We start from the raw sequence: 21,023 nt of genomic DNA, 5'->3' as shown, positions 1-21,023 counted from the left end.
CGTTCGACAACTGAGTGACTTACTCTATTCATTGCATAATGACTGTTTGTGACGTCATAATGCATTGTTGCGGAAACACAAGTGAAGAAGCATGGTGATGATTATTTGCTGTGAGACTTTAGATTAGCTACTTTCCAGTCAAGGCTAAATATTTGTAAATACCCAATTTTTGGGTAAAAAATTGGGTCGCCTCAGCATCGCTAATTATTTACGTTTAATATTTTGGTCGCCGCAAAAAAAGGCTGAGAAGTACTGTCTTAAGGTATATACAAATTTTTCATAAGTACCCATTGATTGTTTTTAAATAAGCATTGAACATCAAACATCCATCAAAAACAATCCATTTAGAACAGCTAAGGAAATCGCTCAGCCGAGCTGGCTGTTAATATTCTGTATTTATTTTATGTTCATCCATTCTTTTACATCATGTCGTGGAATGCGATCAAAAACTTTTCTCCAGATACCACTGCTTTAACTACACAACCGAATATTTGCAAAGGCTTCAATGACAAATACCTCTATGTGTTACCAGTACACCTAAATAGTGTGCAACTACGGGAGAGCTTTATGAGACAATGATTAACGTATATTAGATGATATGATCAAAGGCAAGGCACATATACGAGATGCTAAGCTTACACGGTTGGTTTTAGGTAAGTTATACGTTGCATGTTTTAGTGTGAAATCTGCAAGAAGTTTTACACTTCAGCGTCTATAGCCTATGTCCCTTATTGAAGTTTTTGTGTACAGAACGACGGTAAGCAAACAAGAGAGGTCTACTTTTAACAAAATTTCAAGGACAGGGGGAGTGGTGTTGGTGAACTGCAAGAGACCTGGATTGAAAATTCACACTCAGTCAGCACGTTTCGGACAAGCTTGACATTTTAAATTACTTGAGCAAAGCACTACAAACAGTTCAGGTTGGTTTGAATTGGTATTTGTAGTTTATTAAAATATGCTTGTTTTCGAATTGTTTCAATGGTTCATACCTTTACAGCTATCAAGGTTGTAAACTAGATATCACGTCATTAACGTCACTGACCAAACGTGCTAACGTTGTAGTGAAGCAGTCGTTTAGAGTCAAGTGCCAACATTGTTCACACGCATTAATGACTCGTAAAATACGTTGAAATGTTTGTACAAGTTGTAGTCAAGCATTTATCTTTACCTTTTTTCACAAGTTATAGCAATTTTGAACATAATTGCAAGAAAATCAATAAAAACCTGTTCTCACAGATACTGTCTTAAAAATGTCAATTCAATGATAAAGCTTTGTTTAAGCTGTCGTTTAAACTAATCATTTCATCCATCATCTACAGTGGCCTTAAAAGCTTTGTCAAGATCTCCAAGGACACAGCAAATGACGCATTCCAAACCGCAGGCTGCGTAATTGTGACATTTGCGGGAATGATATTTACACGTCTTTCATGTCGAATGTAACAAGCGTTTTCACTGTGAAAAATCCTTTTGTTTGTGTAACGTGGGTCACGAACCTATAAGCAAACCTTGCTTGTTACAATAGCTTGGTTGAAAATTTGTCCCTATTTTCAGCACAATAACTGCACCTATAGCTACACATATTGACAATGAACAGTATATAAAGGAAAGCGATAGCCGTATAATACATGTGTAGTGATTTATGATTAGGTAAATATTTATGGAAAATTTAGACTTGGTTTTATGTACTACACTATGTGTGGAAAAAGTTTAAAAGTATTTGCAGAGATAAGAAATAGTTTAGCAATAGGTTACAAGATATCCATTATATTGCATTGCAGTGGTTCGCTTTATAAAAGTTTGAAGTCATTGCGGCGCCCTAATGAAAAGAAATCATAAAAGATAAAACTGATGTTTGATCAATCTGGTTGCAATTTTACCTCTTATGCATAATTGTCAATCAATAACGAACAAATTGTGACATAAAACAATCCTGGAAATTGGTTTCAATAAATCCTGTTCCTAGTCTAAATCGTGTTCTTTACGGGAAGGAACTAATATTTATAGACAATCTTTGTGGACCCGTGGCAACTAGTTCGGGCGCCTTAATGCGCCGCAGCGCACCGTTTGGGACACAATGCTATATTTGTATTGGGTCATTGAATGTGTGCACGAATACTGAATACCAAGCGATACCTACATTTGAAACCTGAAAAAGCAGGAAGTAATAACGAGTTTCACATTGATAGAAGCACATTGCTTTAATCTGTAATCTTTTCGTTTCAGAGCCTGGCCAAATAGAAAATGGCCCATGAAAATGTAACGTTTGAAATTGACAACAATATTCGCATCACATCGTTTAAAGTTGGAACAACGTCTGAAGCAGTTGATCCGTCTGAAGCCTCACAGCAGGATGTCAGCACCACATCGTTTTCAGAAGCCCCTCCATCATCATCACAGGGATACGACGGCCCAGCCGTGATTGAAGTTGAGGAAATTGAACAGAATGAGGTACGTGTAACAAATAAACCTTTATAAACTACTTTCCTTTAAAGCTATTTTTAAAAATCAAGTTCTGCTTTGGCATACGTTTACATAGCATATAGCAGTGATTAACATAAGGAATAGGCTGTACTATATGCATAACAACAAACAAATGGAGGCCTATGCTTTTTGTACAAAACCTGAAAGACATAGCATAGGCTATCATAATTATAGCTTTGCAAACAAGGCCCCTACGGTTGAAAATACTGCAAAAAGGAGTATTCTACAAAGGAAGATACCAAACTGAAACTGTACCTGACAAGAAATAACGAAACCCAAATTGTACAATGCTTTGAAGCTAATTCCACTGACGGAAAGTATGCCCTACAATAAATAAAAGGGCCCAGATCCAATTTTCTAAACACCGAAAATATTCTGTTTTAACCAAGCATTGAAATTGCATCAACTCAATTATAGCGTTTTATTGATATTTATAAATACCATTCAAAGAAACTAATTTCAACTCCAGGATTATCATAAAGCATTAAAAGTATCGTCAAATTCTGCTTTGCAGCTACAGTATTTTAACATAACAGTTATAACAACATTATAACAGTTATAACATAACATAACAGTTATAACAACATATAGTTATAACAGCTACCGTAACTGTTATGCATTTCGTGGGCACTTTATTTTTGTTTTACTTTTTAAAACTTCTTTTGTTGTACTATAATTACAACGTATTTCGCGTATTGCATAAATCGAAACAAACGGCAGTATGCACAAATATCGATTATAATTAACCTATTATGTCATTGGAGTGTATGTGTACAAATCAGCCCACAAGAGGGTCGTAACAGGATAACCATGGGCCCTAAAAAGCAAACTTCTGTGATGGGATCCTGGGAATTTCTTTTTGAGACTACTTTCTTTTTGTTAACTGATATAAATTTCAAAGCCATCGTTTTGAAAACGTACAAAAATGAACAACAGATTTTACTTCAGAAATACACGCGGGTTCGGGCTTGTATTTTCGACTTTACGTCATATACAAAGGGTACGCTTCCACTCCGTCTGAACCACCGCACCCAGACGCTTTCAAATCAACGCTGTTGCTTTTACGTTTTGAAGTTGGAAACAAGCGTGTTCATCATTCTTTTTGACGTTTTTTGCAACTGAAAGACTTACATTATGTTTTATTTGTCATTATGGGCCTATTGGTGACGTGGCCTCTTAAGCATGTGCCTAAGATTTCGATACTGTAGTTACGCTATTTGTCGACGGTGGCTTTAACATCATACAGTATAGAAGCAGACAGAAACGAGTCCCAGAACTAAAATAACTGAATCCTGCCAACCGATAGAAAGTCCTTGCTTATGCCAGTTGTCTATTAAAAGTCTGTGGTGTGACCCCTGTCAGCGTTCATTGAAATATGGCCCTACGCTTGCAGTCGTAATCACTTCCTGCTGGCGCTGGTGAAAGCATCAAACGCATTTGTCGCAGTAATGTTAAAGAAAATTGGATGATTAGTTTCAGTGAACAAGTATCAGTCCTGCTACTTTATGAGTGAACGGTTTAGTAGTCATTTGGTGGCCTTACCTGCTCTTGGAGGACGCACGATCCAGGCTACATGTACCGCGCTGGTGCGATTATTGCAAGGTTAGTGAAGTAAAGCAAGATTATATGCAGTACAGTATACTGCCCTGTGTGTATCGCAAACCATGTAAAACTTTGCACATTTTTTCGTGTGACGTCATATAGGCAACAACCAAGCGAGCACGTTGCGGATCTTATAGTGCAGTAACATTACGTGTAGATGAGTGCTATGTTTTTCGTGACCAGTTGCACGATAAAACAAAGCATTTACCAATACTGTATTCTACAGAACCTTTTATAATGCGCGCATATAGTTCTGAAGCTTTATACCATATTTAAATTTAAGATTTCATTTCCTCGTCAAACAGCTTCTGCAACATCAGATAATATCGTGAATAAGTCCCTTGCAATTTGCAAAATGCATGTTTATTGCCACATAAATTAATGTGTCATTAATAATAGCACAGCTGTGCTCATCAATAAATCGCAGACAATAGTCGTAAAAGTTAATGCTTTGTTAGTATAGATTATATAGTTGCTAAGTTCATCACCGCCACGTGACATTGGTTCACCTTGATAAAAAAATACATACCTTTTGTTTTAACCAGACTTTAACGTCTGGTCCTATACGACAGTGAGTCATAAAAATTTACGGTTACATTCAGTATTCGTAAAAGCGTCAAACGTTGCTATGCGCAACGTTTTGCACAAAATGTTACAAATTTTCATTGGAATGATCGCCTAATATATACACAGGTTTAATCTCTAGGTAAATACAGCACATGAATCGAAAAGTCTTCGATGAAAATATATGTACAAAGCAAAACAATTTTTACATCTAACTTGGTGTAGGAACGAGATCTTGCAACGTTTCAGACTGTGTGCTGACGAAATCCTTCTCTGATTGCAACCGTCTCGTTTTGTATAGACGCTTATGGTCGCTATTGCGCTATAAAAAATAAAAGCCACAACGATAAGCTTATCCCTCGTGAACGCTGTGTTTGTGTAACGCCTTGTGGCAGAAGTAGTTAAAAAAATAGTGGGTAATACAAAGGGTCTGTAAAGCTTTTATTTTAATCTCGTTATACAAAACAACTTTATACGCATATGTACTGGCTTTGTTTAACTACGTCCAGTTGTTTTATCGAGTTTCTGGTCAAATGCGTTGTCCTGAACTTTATTTGACGTGCAAAAAGCTACCTGCTGCTAGCCATGGTTGCTGCTCAGCTCGTTATTCTGTCAACGGCTCACTAAGTTTCCACGGTACATTGAATAGACGACATTTTTAAACCTCAAAGCTTAAAGGGATTTTCAATTATTTTCGGCCACCGCTTAGTCCGAGTTGTCACTCACGGTACCGACTTTGTCAAACCTTGTCTTGCCAAAGTGTTTGATGCGATAAACTTGTTATTTTAAACCGCATGTTTTGAAGCCATTTTGGTCTAACTGTATGCCCCCGGCATGCGCTTTAAGATCTTCGTAGTTTTAGCAAAACAGAACAACGAAGCAATTGTTCGTCGGGTTGCTGAATGTTTTCTGCAAACAAACCTGTATTTCAATTTTTGTCCGCTCTGTTATTTGAGCTTGCCAAAACGACGGTGTGAAATTAACGGGAAAAAAGAAATGAGACTTACCAACAAGGTTAAAAGAGTTAAAACTTATTGCCCAAATACCTTTTTGCTTGAATGGTTTCGCAAGGGCTGTGAAATTTTAGCTGGGCGTGTAGTTAAAACGTTGATTGTGGGCAATTGCACCTGGCTGAGTACTCTTATACACAATCAAACCGCTAAACCTTTATGTGGGGATTAATGGCTAGTTTTAACTGTAGCTGATTGGGTGGTTTTAGTGTTATAACGTGTAGATTTTGCTATCTCTTACATTTAAACAGTTGCCTTTTATAGGACAATAACTGTGGAATGTCTATTTGTTTATACATGCCTTCTATAAAAGTTTGAAAGTTTTTTAACTTGATATAAAATCCGCTTAAAAACAAAAAAGATACTGATATATGAAGCAATCATTTCGTGGTTTAAAGCAAAAAGTGCTTAAGACTTTTCCCAGCTGTGTCTACCATCTAACATAAATAATTTTGCGTTATCCTTGCAAAAAAGGAACAATTAACCAAGTAGCAATAGTAACAGGGTAGAATATTCTTTTGCCTACATAGTCCGGAAGCAATCATGACATTTTTGCTAATAACTTTTAATGTTTGCATGTCTTGGCGTAACAAATAGGTTTTCTAATAACCCATAATATGAAACGTTTGAATAAGGTTGCTTTTGTGAAATTATGGAAAACATTGCATTTTTGCTACATATGAGTCCTGCGTCAGTGCGTTGACTATTTCAGAGTTCATAATAAACATTTACAAGGTCATCGGGATTGTGGTTCCAGCTGTTGCAGACAAGGTCGTATACCATGTAGGGCTAACGCTCGTTAATATGTTTGCTATCTTTACGTTTTATAGTTTATTTCTATGGCATATTTAGTTACTAAGGTCATGACTAGGTTCATCTTAACCTACATCACAAACGTTCTCCTTAAAAATGAAAAACATGTTTTGTCTCTGCGGTTACGCTATATACAAATTGTTTTGAGTTGAAACGTTCCAAGAGAGTTAAAAACTTCGATTTTTATACCCAGAATGTTCGTACGTAATATATTCTATACAGCATATTATAATTTAAATGGTTTCCACAAAAAGCCGTAAAACTACTTGGAGGAAGTCGGTTGAAACTATTGTTCTGGCGCTGGGCTATCGTAGTGGCGTTAGCATATTGTCTACATTTACTAATTAAAAACGTACAGTATATTTAAATTAAACACATGTAAATACTGTGCCTAAATCAGGCTTTCTGTTTTATGGGTATTGGACTATCTTTCTTCAACCCATAAAAGATAGAAAAAGATTCAGGCTCGATCAAATTAAAAATAAAATGTTTAGTGTAATTGATTTAACACGAACATTTAATTGATCTAACGTGAACAGCAACAAATTTTCCATTCAGGATCGCGTAATGAGGAAACGTATGTCGGCCGTTTAATCACGCGCATCGATATAATCCTTCATGCCAGAGTTGAACGCAAGCAATCAGACGCCCAAGTCGTTTTACTACGAGGTCCGATTTTTTTCCTACCTGCCACTGCAAACTAAAATTTTTTTCTGTCGGTTTATAACGGCTGAATAAAGCAAAGAGCCTTTTTATAGGCTGGAGTTTTACTACGGGCTTAGTTCGTTTGGATTATACGGTTACCTTGTGCTTTTGTTGCAACGAATTTGAGGTTGGTGCATTGACATTAAGTTTCAGATAAGTTAATTTTTTTGGTTTCTTTTTAGTGCAGTTTATTCCGATATGAATTACGCTTGTGGCATTTGCAACATTGTTGAAAGAAAAAATTCATTTACAAAAACAACAGTTAAAGCCAAAATATTTACAAAAGTAATGAGTGTTTTCTGAAGTTTTCATGATTTTTTTAATTTCATTAAAAACGATACAATTTTTGATAAGGATTTTATAAAGATCTTTTTTTTGCAAAAACGTTCCTTTTGCAAAAAACATTTCAAATCATGAAGGGCCCAAAATTCATTAAATTTGTTTACAGCTTAATTTTATAACTACAGCAATTTTAGGTGTTATGTAACACTATCTATATCCATGGTTGTAGCTATACAGTAGATATTCATAATTGGATATTTTGTAAAGAAGCTTGATGACAAACAAAATTGGCCCCGTAATATATTTTAATTATGCTTTTTCTTCATACAATTATTTTTGATTGGGTTTAGACTTGCTTAATTTCCAGGTAATTTCATCGGAATAGTTTGATTAACTTTCGCTATAAAGTTTGCATTGTTATATGCTTGCTATACAACTCAATCTTTCAAATAGTTTGTGTTAAAATGTTTCCTGATTTAGAAACATAAAAAAGTGTAGCAGTGTTCGAACCGAATATGAAACCATTATTAGCGTTATCATTATTCATGTTTCTAATTTTAAATACCTTAATAAAGCCTAAAAATAACTTAATTACTTAATATATAATATGATTAGTCCAGGAGAACCCGGTGCGCAACGAAACAAAAATATTAAGTTTTTCTGTCTGCAGTCAATCGGTACATCACGTTTATAGTTTGGGGTTTACTGCCTTAACTCGGTTCGCGCTGGTGGTTATTGGTTGAACTCATAAAAACGTATAACGACTACTATTACTAGCACGATCTTTGATTCCCGATTTACATTAATGCTTTTATTTTGATTAATGACATTAATGCTCTTTGACTTTCCTCACCACCTGTTCTTGTTAGTTAAGCCACCTGTTTTTTCTGGAAATCTGGTCTTCTTAAATTTGTGAGATTTTATGATGAAAAATGTCGGAATAAACTTTTGAAGCCCAGACGAATTACGGTAAATTCCAAGAATGATGCGCTATAAAATTTATCAGCTTTGTAATTCTGTGCTAATTGGATGTTTTTAGGTAAAAATTAACGTAACGAGCAAAACCACAAACACTAAAATGTTGAGAATATTTAAAAGCCACTGAGGTTTTCAAAATTGACCTTTTGACACTTTTTCTTTCCGCTTCAAAAGATTGGTATTTGCATGATCCAGTTTGATTGCTCAACCTGCAAAAACTCTTTAAAATGTACAATGATATTTTCAAGGGTCTTCAACTACCAATTTCTGTCAACGTTGGTTTAGCGGAATGCATCTGCTTTTCCACTAAATGAAATTTTTGCAAATCCTCATGCTATCGACCGTGCAAAACCCAAAGCTGCAAATTTGTCATTTTTTTCTTTCTACAAAATCCTTATTTTATGACTTTCACATCGTAAACATTATTCCTGTTTAAAACCGGTCGGTGTTAGCTTTTGACGTGATTTTGTTGCCACGTTCAAAAGGTCATTGACTTCGCCCTGTGAATACCGTTGGAGTATAATTGCGTTTAAAGTAGCTAGTTTAATCTCCATGGAAAATACAAAGAAGTTTTATGGCCCTGTCTTTGCTTTACCGCTGCAAAGTCGGATTTCAAAAGCATATAAGCCGAAACTCGCTGACAACGATCAATCAAGACCTTTTCTTTCTATCCAGTTTTGTTCCGGTTTGAAAGACTCCGTTTGAAATGCACTCAGGGAAAACACAAACAAAAGACAAACAAACCTTTCGAATATTTGTTCATAATGATAAATTTGATAACCACAATAGCTCTAGCCCAAAACTGATTATAATTTTCTAACTACTACTGTACTGTATAACTTTTATAAACCTATCTGCTCATATACCGATTGTGACAGAGAGTCTTAATCACTCTTGCCTAGTTTACTGAACGAGGTTGAGTTAGGGCAATGGAAAGTGTGCTAAATTGAAATCTTTTTGCAAAAAAGAAACAATATAACATATTAATTTTATCGCAAAACGTGAAAAATATGCAGACTTTTATGACATGTAAAAACTTGCGTTGTAGTTTGTGAATTTAATATTTTTCATTCATGGAATCTGATAAAACAAAACAAGTTAGCTACCGTACCGTAAAACCAGAGCAATACAGGTATTAAACAAAAATACTTTGCTTTGTTTTATTTACGCTCACACCCTACGAATGCAACATTAATGCGTAAAAAGCGTTTTGTTCGCAAACAATAACCGTAACTGAATTGTTTCGATTTGTTAATACCATAACATTTCCCAAATTATACTTCGTACGTTAAACTGCAGAAAGCCTACTAATTATCAGGTACATGGATGTTTGCAAGTGAAATAGTTTATTTGATATATGAAACTTTTGTAATGAACCCTACAACAGACCCAAACTTCACCCCCATTAAACCCGATACGGGTTACTTGCTTGAAGGTTTGATGTAGACTGTGATAATGAACACTTCTATAATCTTGCAGGACCACCAGCAAGAAATGGCGACCAAGTCATCTGCTGTTGAGCTCAAGGAAGTTGTAAGTCGGTTGCGATTAGTTATAGTTTAGAAATACTTGAATTCTTTTCGATATTTTTACATATGATACATTTAAGTTACCTTGTACCACAAAATGCAAAAAATCTAATAAATCTTTTGTCACACAGAGCTTCAAATTTTATATTGGCTCTTCCTATTGTTCCATTTGCTTTTATAGTCCTCAGTAAACGGGGAAAAGGATCATGCCAAAAATGGAAATGATCTTGTGAAAACAGGGGTTATGGTGGAGACTGCTAACCGTTCGCTTAATTACGAGTCTTCTCAAGTGCTCTTTTACGTTCAAATTGCGTAAGTGTTTTTCTGTGTTTTACGCTTTGGTAATTTGATTGACAGTAGTGCTCCAGTTACACAGAAATTCAACCTTATTTTCGAGAAAACCGTTCCAAGGCATTTGTTGTTTCTAACAACGTATGCTGAAAAAATGGTTTTCATCACGATGTCCACACTCTAACATACCGGATAAATAGTTTTGTTGGTGTAAGTCGCGTTGATCTTTGAGTTGTAATGAAACGTTATTGACATGTGTAAAGCCGTTAAGTTGGATTTGGTGCACAAATTAGCTTTCTGCTTGCTCATGCCTGCGTCAAATTTGACCTTTTGCCTAACCAAAGGCTGGGCACATGGACACATTAACTAAAACGTAACATTGCATAAATCTTGTGTTTGGCTACTTGTGGCCTTTCCATCATGTTTTTAACGAGAAATTCAAGACCAGATTAATAGGCTTCATTTTTAAGGAAAACGTTACAAGCATAAACAGCTTACTGGTAATATAAGCAAGCACTACCAGTTAGTTTATATAAGCAACTATTACTGCAACCGACCTTTACAAACAGCAATACCACCTAGGTTCTTCGCCATGTGTGGCTGTTTGGCTCGAATCGGAACGGACAAACTATTTGGAGATCTGGCCAAAATCGAAGATTCCGAAGAAATCGTCAATCAGTCTTTTTTCTCAAACATGGTTGGAAGCTTTGTTTTGGGTGAGCGCGCATAAGTTAGAACTCTTCTTCAAGCGGTAAAACTATTTAGTAACACAATCATAAGTTTATTTAAACGTATCTGAATAAAAAATAGAAATCACTGTCATTGCCAGTTAACGTGAAATCTAAATTTATTGATGGATTTTTGTTACTCTCTTGACATCATACCATTTGCAAGACATCATATCATGTAAAACAGTTTTATACAAAGCTGAATAGCGTAAGATAACCAGCACTGTGACCGTCAAAATGCCATAATGCTGCAACCGCTTTAAATGCCCATTTCTTTTGTTACAATAGGTGCACTGAATGGATCTCCGATGGGCAAGACGAGACTGGCAGCACTTTATAAAGGCTTAACGACCGGATTCTGCGGAAGTTACACCACCTGGTCCAAGTGGAATCAACAGCTAAGCCTTACCCTTGTCGGCAATGTTAACCGTACGGATGCCGTACCAGCAGTCCTGTCCATCACTTCGTGGTTTGTTGGTTTTTATAGTTACATCGGCTCGTACTGTGTCGGCACCGACTTCGGGAAAGATATCGGCGGCAGAATCGGAAAACATGTGTCGCGGAATGGACCGAAACACGCCGATATAATTGTTTCATTTTTACTCATATTCGCAGCGATCGGATTTGCCTTTGGCGTAGCTTTTGACGTTACACAAACCGGGAAGGGAATATGGCTCGCAGTGATATTTGCGCCTTTCGGTGCATGTCTTCGTGCGTGGCTTGCTCAGTTCAAAGTAGAAAAGTACAAGTTACCACTAGGAACCCTGCTAGCAAACATGATTGGGGCTATCGTGCTTGCGGCTATCGGCGTGATCAATGACTGGGTTGCTGTACCGGAATGCATTGGCGTGGCCGGTGTATGCTGGCCGACCATTGTCACGTACGCAATAGGCACAGGTTTTTGCGCCTGTCTAACCACCATTTCGACGTTTATGAGTGAGGTTTACAAGCTCAGACCAGAGCACCCTATATTTGCCTATAGTTATGCAATTCTGACCGTTGTTATTTGCCAAGTGCTCTGCGGCATCATAAATGGCGTCAGCTTCAGCCAACTTAAAGTGGCGCAAGATGGATAAATCATAATCTTTTGTCGGCACCCATGCATGTTACACTACCACGAATACAACCGCTTGCAAATCTTAAAAAAGCCCGCTTGTATTCGCTTGCAAGACAATTGCTCACTAGAAATGATTTTTAGACAGAACAAGTGAAATGGTTCAATCGCATTTTATGTTTGATGCTGCTACACACTAATCTAACCCCTTTGTGTGTGATAAGATAATGGTAATACGGTTTTAATTTAAAGACATGTTTCACGTTAAACAAACCCGAACGATCAATCCACTTAATCTTCCTTGAACTCCAGACAAAGGCCATAACAGAAATACGTAAAATTGCATCTACGTAATTTCTTGAATGTCATGAATGTAGGTAATTTCAATTTTCCGATTATCTTTATTTTTCCCAGGAAATGTTTCGCTTGACAAATGACAGACTTGTTTTTTCCATCATCATTATTTGTCGTAGCTTTTATACTAGTACGTGATATTCGTTTTTCAAACGAAGCGTGGCTTTTATGCACTGATCTGGATAGTTCCGCATTTTTGCTTCTTTGTTGTATATTTTAAGCATGTGCATTTTTGCTTGTTTTCTAACCTCACGTTTTATTGCAAATGGTACGACGGTGACTCGCCGATCATCTAAAAATAGTGCAAAACTTAGTGCCGTTACAGTACAGCGAGATCGTTAACCTTTTGCTATACTTTTATCCCAGTTCCCAAGAACACTACTGCATTTCTTGTTTTAATCTTTTCCTTCAATTGAGTTGCTTTGACTAACGTGTGCTGGATGTTATTTACACCAAAAATTATAAATAATAAATACGCACTATAACAACTGACACGAAATCAGGCTAAGTTTATTGAATGTCGTACAGACGATACCGAAGAAACTATATAACAATTCTATGAAATAAATTAGATTGCACATAGTTTCCAGCAGCAACGATTCTCAGTTGGAAAATCGTATCAGACGTTAGAAGGCACACGTTTAGTCATTCGTCAACAACATTCAGCGTAACCAACGCAGCCATGAGTAATTAGATATACTTCTATTATTAACGAGAGTCAATAGTTTGCTACGGATCCTTAACGACTATAGGATACTATTTTGAAAATACAATTAATCCAAGCATCATCACGTGACCAAAGAACCATTTAAACCAGACCTCTTCCACTTAATTCTTCAAATCAGTCTCTTTAAGAAATCTCGCCCGGCTAAAAAAAGATTTAGGACTTTATACCTGCCCAACAAGCAGAAAACATGACCGGCACTGAAAAGGTATGTTATGATATTACCCAGAAGTATAGATAAAATGTATTCAAAGTCGGGGATTTTTGCATAGTAGCCAAGCCAGATAACTTGAAAGCTAATACATTTGCCATTTTACTTATATTTGTTTCATCAATATACCTACATGTTCTAATAACCTTAAAAGTAATGGGCAATGGTAAAAACAATTTGAACTTAAATCAAAAACAGTTGTCAGCAAGTACACTGGGGAAAGATTTTATCAGTAACATGTACTGTATAGTGATTAGTGAATAAGGCAAACACTTCCACATGCAAGTTAGAGGCAAATTATGACAAATGTGCTGGTAATTATGATGTCAAACTGTAGAAACTTAGTGCATGGGACTATTGTTTGAATCAAGTATTAATAGAATATTTCTGTATGGGCGACAAGAGGTAAGTATAAGGTTAATAAAACGTGAATAAGTGCGTAAAAGATATCTAGCTTTAATTAAGCCTGACAGCTTCATTCTTAGCAGTTGTTGTCGCGTGCCTATAGTCCGGCACCAATGTATTCCGTAAAGACATGAACGCTTCATTGGTACATTTATTGTCACCTAAGGCCTTTTCATGCTGAAGATAGATATTAACTGCTATTAAAAGTTTGGTGTTTAAAATAATTTAAGCTATAAGCTGTTATTATTTATTTATTTATTTATTTGTACATTGTTAGTTAGCTATGTTATAAACAGAATGACGTAGCAGCTTTCATAATTATATCGATGATAGTATTGCTGTAAAGTAAAATATAAACATTTTCATTCAATCACATGCGTTTATATAAAGACGACTCCAACAAAATATATTTAGCATTTGGTTTTAAAATTACTCAATATTATGCAAGAAAAAACAACAAGTCTATAGCAGAAACATAGAAAACAGTTTGAAAAGCAGAATATTTTCGTAACCAGCTACCCTTCTACAATGCAGGTAACGTACATGACGTACGTTGAAAGCCCACCTGAGTCGGTAAAAAATGATGCTTTGATAACGAGAGACAACAATGCAGACGACGATTTGGAAGCCAGCAAAAGAATTATTCAAAGAAAAGATCATTATGTTTTCAACAACACAGTCGTAGTCACAGGGCGGGAGCCAGCAGCTATATTCAATTATATTCATGTGGGGTGAGTTACTAGAAAATTATCACAACGATAGTGGGGACACAGCCCGTCGTTTTGATATTAACCTATAAAGAGTAAATGATATATGCGGTATAATTAAAGAAAATATCACAGTGTGTTTGAGCATGTAAACCACCATTAACGAAAGTATCACGTTGTGTTTCTTCGTTAGGTTGTTCGCAATATGTGGTTGCGCCATGAGAATTTTAACCGATTATTTGTTTGGAACTTTGGCAAAGATAGAAACTGTAAATGGAGTGATTACCAAATCCTTCATTCCGAATATATTCGGTTGCTTTATGGCAGGTTGAGTACGCCCACTATTCATTAACATTTCAGATAAATTGAAACTCGTGTTGAAAGCATAATGTTCTTTTTAACAAGTTTATTGCGCATAAAGGCTCAAATGATAAATGCATTTACTTTTCATTCATAGGGGCCCTTCAAGGCTCACCAATGGGAGGTACAAGTTTGGCTTCACTGTACACTGGCCTGGTTTTTGGGTTCTGTGGCAGTTACACAACGTGGTCGACCTGGAGTCAACAGCTAAGTTTGCTTGTGATTGGTGAAACGAAAAGTGGAGCACAATCCCAGGTAAAACAGGTCAACTGTATTGAAACGATAGGCTAAATTTTAAACAAATGTATAGAGAGCTTTATATCGAAAATTTTGTGTTACGTATAATTAAACTAAGTGGGCAGTTTTATCAAATGTGTCGTAATTATGATCACATGACCGGCTGTTAGGAAAGGGTCTTAGTGTTTATTATCGCTTGCCTTACTTGCACGTAGCAGGCAACATTTCCGTCATAATGTCGCATAAGATTTGTAACTATTCTAATCCAAAGAATTATATCAAATGTTTGTTTTCTTTATCTCCAAACTAATTTTAGCAGTAGTTGTAAAAACATTTAGCTGTCGTAAGCTGCTGTTAACTGTTTAGCTTTATTTAAGCTGCTGTTTATAGTTTGTAGATGTTGTAATTTAATTGAACTCTAAAATATTTTGCAGTTATTGTTCCTCGTTTGCTTGATTGTGGGCATGTACGTGTTTTTTGGTTCTTATCGTGTGGGTCAAGATTTCGGAAGAGCTATTGGGAGGAAAATTGGAGTAAGAGTAATGAGAAAAGGAAAAGCTGTCAGTGATGTCACTTCAACCATTGTATTGGCCGTTTGCTTGCCCTGCTTCATTTTACTCATCGTTCTTAACATTTCCGCACGAGCTAAAACCATTTTGCTGGCTCTGATTTTTGCACCCGTTGGTGCATGCCTTCGACTCTGGTTAAGTCATTTCAAAGTGATCAGGTATCACTTTCCGCTTGGAACTTTTATATGCAACATATGCGGAGCAGTTTTGTTGTCTCTACTTCATGTAATAGTCATCCGTGAACCAGGGATTCACTGCATCGACAGCAGCGTTATTTGCTGGCCAGCAGCCGCAATTTACGCGGTCGACATAGGTTTTTGCGGCTGTCTGACCACTGTATCCGCTTTAGTGTCGGAAACTTACGACATCATCCAAAATCATAAGCTTTACGCCTACTCTTATGCTGCCGTAAGCGTATTAGCTACTCAGGTTTTTATTGGTCTTGTAAACGGAATAAATTATGGCATCTCTTAATAATATGGCCTGCAAATATTATCCAAAGTAAACACTGTGATAGAAAAACAATATTTGTCATATGCGAAAAACTTTTACAAGAAATAAAAAAAACAGTACTCGAGTAACTTGATGTACAATCTTCTTTAAGCATCGTTTCCATGGTTACAGTATGTAGCTGAATGATGACTGCGCATCGCGCACATGTCGACATAATGTACTTCTTCTATTTCAGTGCTCATCATATGTGTTACGTAGTGATACCCGTTTTCTTCTGCATTTTGAAAGAAATACAAACACAGTAACATATATACGGAACTTATTACACAAATTTGCAAGCCGAATATGTAAAAATCACCTGGATGATGGAGTTCAAAGTTTTCACTACTTTGCTGGATAGAAGCATTGTCAATATTATGGAAGCTATCATCTTGCCTGTAACCATGAGACATCTCCAGATAATCTCTAGGTAAGACTGAAACAGGCTGGAGATAAGTAGACGATTGGGCAGAGCAGGCATAGTGGTGGATCCTTTCAGGCTCTGACAATTGTTGCCCTACCGTAGCAGTAACAGAGGACGAAGACTTGGAATGCCTTTTTTGAGCATTCCTAAAATAAAAGAGATTGACATTTACAGAGAAGTGCTGTACTTTAGACATCTCTTTTTTAAAAATAGATTAACCGGGGTAGGCTGATGTTTCTGGTAGGTTGCTGTTTCAAGAGTTACCAGTGCAATAGGTCTAATGTAATTGTAAGAATGAATAAAGTAATAGACAAAATAATAGCAACAGTAACAACAATTATATAAGCACCTGGACTGGCATTCCCGATGAATTAAGAAAACAAAGAAAACGAAAACCAAACTTCCGACGATCACGAAGGTAAAAATCCAGATTAATCTTGGATCTAAATTTAGCAAATTGTTTCGAGTAAGAAAATGAATACCAGTAACATCGTGTTTATGCCTATTTGTAGTAGCAGGGGATTAAAAAATAAATTAAAATTTACAATATACCAGAAACTTTAGCTGCCGAAGACAGAAAATGAGTCGTTGGCTGGACATCAGTAGCTAAGAAGGCAGTGTTGTACGAAGAAAGAGCCGTAGTATTATGAGCTGTACTAGTTTTTCCGGAATTTAGTGGCACTGCTATAAATCAGCGATTTAAATATACAAATAAATAAAGTATTTGTCAGAAAATTGTTCTTTTTTAATGAGCCCTCCTTTCCTGATTTTTAGACGAAAATGTGGATCTTAATCAAAGTGACCATTTTATCTAAATGCACAAAAACAAAATATGATCTTACCGATCCGCCTTTGGCAAATGAAGCCTTGTTGCAATAAACAGTTAACATCATACCATTGCATCATGTTATTAGTCCCCCAACCAAGTTGAACGCAATATCTATACCCACTTAAGTTGTTTGGTTGCCCCTTGAACCAATTTGTATAGCCCACTGTTGCCCAAGTGCCGTCAACCCATTTAAAACTGTTAAGATATCTGCTTTGCTGTCTCAGACCGACATAAAATGTTCGCGATCGTAGAGACGAACCTAAAAAAATATGCTTTTTGAGTACAATTCTCTCTCGCAAAAACATTGGAAAAAAATTTGCTCTAATTTAGGTGAACCTTATTTATACCTAAGTATCACGGAAGAATGACAAACAATTACCAAAATGTTTCACGAGAGTTGAACTTAAAAAATCTTGGACTTCTTTTCTTGATATGACGACCAGAGAGCTATTTCTTCTTGCGCACTCTGAATGTGCTCTTTTGAAATTGACTCTGTAATTCTTCGAAAAAAAATATTCGTACGATCCGTATTGGTACCACGTAGCACCAACAGTTACTGGCCGAACGCTTTGGTGTAGACTGAAAATAACTAAAACCACTACCACATGCATCCCTTTACCCGACATTATACGTTACAAAAACAGTTCAGAAAACTTTGTTCTGAGTTTTTGCATTACTGTTTGGAGTAGAAATTTATAAGACGCCTTTGCTCTTCTTAAAACAGGCGTTTTTAGAACATATTTTATACTATGCGTGGTAGCCTGGCCTTAGAGAAAGCAAAGAGGGCACAGTTCCTTGTTTTTGGCTCTTATCAGAAGAAGTATCAAGCGATCTGACGTCAGACAAATACTTAAACAATATATAACACCTCTTTTCACAACCAACATCCGCTGATTGTTACCGCTGAAGGTTTTACGTGACTACATGTAAGATTTATTTTTGCACTTTTAACGCCATGTGAGTATGGTATAAATCCATATGATATCAGTGCTAAATCAACATGTAAATATTACGTTTATAGGGCAAAGTCTTCATAGCCTCGTCTTTGTTATTTCAACAACATCTAAAAATATACTTTATTATACAATTAACATTTCATAAAGATTTCGAAATCTTGCAATGTCAGACTGCGATCAATTTGGCCTCAAAAGTAAGCTGATATTCAGAGTAATATGGCATTTTGTTGAAGTAACAGTCACAAAATTACAATGTACCATACGCTAATGCATTGCCGACGTTAGCGATAAAGCGAATTTGTCCTCTGCTGGAAATCGTATCGACTTTCTCAATGCATGATTTAGCAAACAATAAAAACAAAAAAACACAAAACTTCTTTAGAACGAGATAATCTCCATGTATTGAACTTAATACTAACAAGGTAAAACTTCATGTATGGCATTTAATAACCACAATCATAAATCACCAAGAATAATCTCCATATATATGTTTACCACAAAACTTTCCAATAAGCTAATCTGTATATTGTTTGTTTATATTTTACACATTGCAAAATTAAAATAGGTCCAGCCATCGTTTTTCTGGTGATATAATCTGATTTCTTGCTCAAGAGCTATCAGCAAAGGGGCCACACACGAATAAAATATATGCAATTCTCAGATGATAAATGACTGGAAAATGTTATGAAAGTGGCTTTAGTTATAGCTCCATTGTCAACAGCTTGTGAAAGCAAACCTAATTACTGGTACTTGCATAATAACTGAATATCGAAAACCAAACAGCTTCTATACACAATAAAACAATACCGGATGGCGTAAATATTCTCAAATCTAGAGCAGAGAGTTTCAGCCTGGGATGTTTCCGCCCTCATTGAGTTTGCTATAGCGATTTTTATGAGGATATAACGTCTTTGAGGAGCGGGTTTATTTTTTTGAATTATCTTATTACTTTGTTAAATAAAATAAATGGTGTTTAAGACAAATATGCAAAGGTGTTGGTGGACTTTTTTGTATTGCCACCCACCAAATTGAAATAAGTGCATCTGGTTTTAAACCTGTCTTTAACAATGAATTGTTGAAAATTTTTACCAGTTTCAAAACATTTAGTGGCCAAATTGCAAATTTTTTCTGCTTACTTTGAGGCAAAGAGCATCAAAATTCGATTATTCTTATAAAATTAGTTTTTATTGAACTATCATAGTTTTCCAGAAGTTTCAATTACACTTGTGTTGTCTTTTGTGGTCACAACTCAATCAATCATTCAATCAATCATATTTTCTTTTTTGTCACTGGCGATGTAGATAAATCACAGATGCTATAGTCACTACATACTATAGTATAGTGCAACAATGTTATATGATAAATGCTAACATAGCATGCGCGCTGATGCACGGGAAAAAGTGACAAAGCATAGAAGGCTTAAAGCTATCGTGCTTGAAAATATTTATGGTAATAACTTGAAGAACGCAAATAACACGGCCACTAAACCCAAAACAATATAAGCCTCATTATACAAGTGCTTGAACTGAGATTTTGAGGAATCCTCACCGTAATTTGTATCGGATCTCGGTACAAAATAATTCGATAATAATTGACTTAAAAATAACCCCGACAAAGCCTTTTGGTAATCATGGTGAATTTGCGTAAAGTGACCGTTTAATAAGTTTGCAAATGGTGTTTGTCACAACATGGCAAGATATTTATCAAACTGGTTAAATTAAATGAACTGTAATCATAAAAGTACTGCATCTTCAAATACAACTGTTAAAGCATAGCATAACACAAACAAATCTTTAAAGTGAGCTAATTAGCAATTTTTTGTCATATTTCTGGCGCTTATAAAAATATATCTATTAATTGGAGCCTTCTTTGCTGACACTTAAAATTAGTAACCAGTAAAGATTTAAAACTATTCAAAATAATTTCGAGGTTTGTTGATTTGATCATTGACTCATTATGGCCATCTTGTGGTTGGGTTTGCATGGACATGTGTTAAACCTTGTGTTATTGACAGAAATGTCAGTAAAAGCAAATGACAAATGGTCAAGATTATTAACAAGAGTTATCCCCAAATAAATTTATTCCATAAAATGTACGTTTTGGTTGGATGCGATACAATTGGCTACAACATTTAACAACACTTTGTACCATAAGTGTGTTCTCTAAAGATTTCTTGCAATCAGATAATTAGCTTATATGCAACCTAAAACTAAATACAAGCGTATCAACTGACAGAAGTACCTGATGCCTGACACGGTTTTCATAACGCTCGGGATTGTTCCACTTGACAATTCTATTACGTATAAACTCACGCTATAATTTTTTGCAATAATAATAAAATATCTCAGCGTGTTGCTGTGTATGAAGCTGACTCTCTTCCTCCCGTGCTACAAAGGAGAAAGAAGCCTCAAGTCGCGCTACTCTTGCAAAAACCCGCATAAATCACGCATGGAACCAAGAAGATACCACCAAGCAGGAGGAGCGCTGAACGTACACTATATAGCTCTATGCAGCAGTAGCCAGTTATCAAGACGAGTTAACAATTGACATCATACAGTTTGAACAATACAATCAAACCAAAACTAAATGGCAAAACTACAACAAGGGCAGGTAACAACTAAGTGGAAAAGGTAATAAATTGACGGCAAACAGTTAATGGACGCGTTTAGTAGAAATCACATACATTGTACAATGTAGTAATGTATACAGTATACATAG

The 21,023-nt window shown here is 36.0% G+C and overlaps 3 protein-coding genes across 7 annotated transcripts; 2 read left to right on the top strand and 1 right to left on the bottom strand.

Annotated features, from left to right (window-relative positions):
- Window positions 1–523: 523 nt before the first annotated feature.
- LOC143470590 (uncharacterized) lies at window positions 524–12,883 on the top strand. 3 transcript variants are annotated; one of them, XM_076968815.1, is made up of 7 exons: window positions 524–653; window positions 751–920; window positions 2,224–2,448; window positions 9,915–9,968; window positions 10,146–10,276; window positions 10,838–10,971; window positions 11,272–12,883. In XM_076968815.1, the coding sequence occupies exons 3-7, from the start codon at window positions 2,242–2,244 to the stop codon at window positions 12,057–12,059; spliced, it is 1,314 nt and encodes a 437-aa protein (XP_076824930.1). In that variant the 5' UTR covers window positions 524–653; window positions 751–920; window positions 2,224–2,241; the 3' UTR covers window positions 12,060–12,883. The 3 variants fall into 3 exon arrangements, with proteins under 3 accessions (XP_076824930.1, XP_076824932.1, XP_076824931.1); XM_076968817.1 differs by lacking the exons at window positions 524–653; window positions 751–920; window positions 2,224–2,448 and adding an exon at window positions 3,926–4,083; XM_076968816.1 differs by lacking the exons at window positions 524–653; window positions 751–920; window positions 2,224–2,448 and adding an exon at window positions 7,169–7,302.
- A 295-nt stretch (window positions 12,884–13,178) lies between these two features.
- Window positions 13,179–16,368, top strand: LOC143470591 (uncharacterized). 2 transcript variants are annotated; one of them, XM_076968819.1, is made up of 5 exons: window positions 13,179–13,323; window positions 14,266–14,462; window positions 14,632–14,765; window positions 14,896–15,053; window positions 15,470–16,368. In XM_076968819.1, exons 1-5 carry the CDS (start codon window positions 13,306–13,308, stop codon window positions 16,076–16,078), a joined length of 1,116 nt encoding a protein of 371 aa, XP_076824934.1. In that variant the 5' UTR covers window positions 13,179–13,305; the 3' UTR covers window positions 16,079–16,368. The 2 variants fall into 2 exon arrangements, with proteins under 2 accessions (XP_076824934.1, XP_076824933.1); XM_076968818.1 differs by lacking the exon at window positions 13,179–13,323 and adding an exon at window positions 13,342–13,731.
- Window positions 16,020–18,424, bottom strand: LOC143470592 (uncharacterized). Of its 2 annotated transcripts, none has more exons than XM_076968821.1 (6): window positions 17,729–18,424; window positions 17,363–17,608; window positions 17,073–17,201; window positions 16,870–16,963; window positions 16,416–16,666; window positions 16,020–16,331 (listed from the first exon to the last, which is right to left on the bottom strand). In XM_076968821.1, exons 1-6 carry the CDS (start codon window positions 17,973–17,975, stop codon window positions 16,204–16,206), a joined length of 1,095 nt encoding a protein of 364 aa, XP_076824936.1. In that variant the 5' UTR covers window positions 17,976–18,424; the 3' UTR covers window positions 16,020–16,203. The 2 variants fall into 2 exon arrangements, with proteins under 2 accessions (XP_076824936.1, XP_076824935.1); XM_076968820.1 differs by having other exon boundaries at window positions 17,073–17,204; window positions 17,729–18,408.
- Window positions 18,425–21,023: the final 2,599 nt, after the last annotated feature.

Source organism: Clavelina lepadiformis, chromosome 9, assembly GCF_947623445.1.
Source record: "Clavelina lepadiformis chromosome 9, kaClaLepa1.1, whole genome shotgun sequence".
NCBI classification, from domain to species: Eukaryota; Metazoa; Chordata; class Ascidiacea; order Aplousobranchia; family Clavelinidae; genus Clavelina; species Clavelina lepadiformis.
This window is presented reverse-complemented; position numbering and strand designations above follow the sequence as displayed.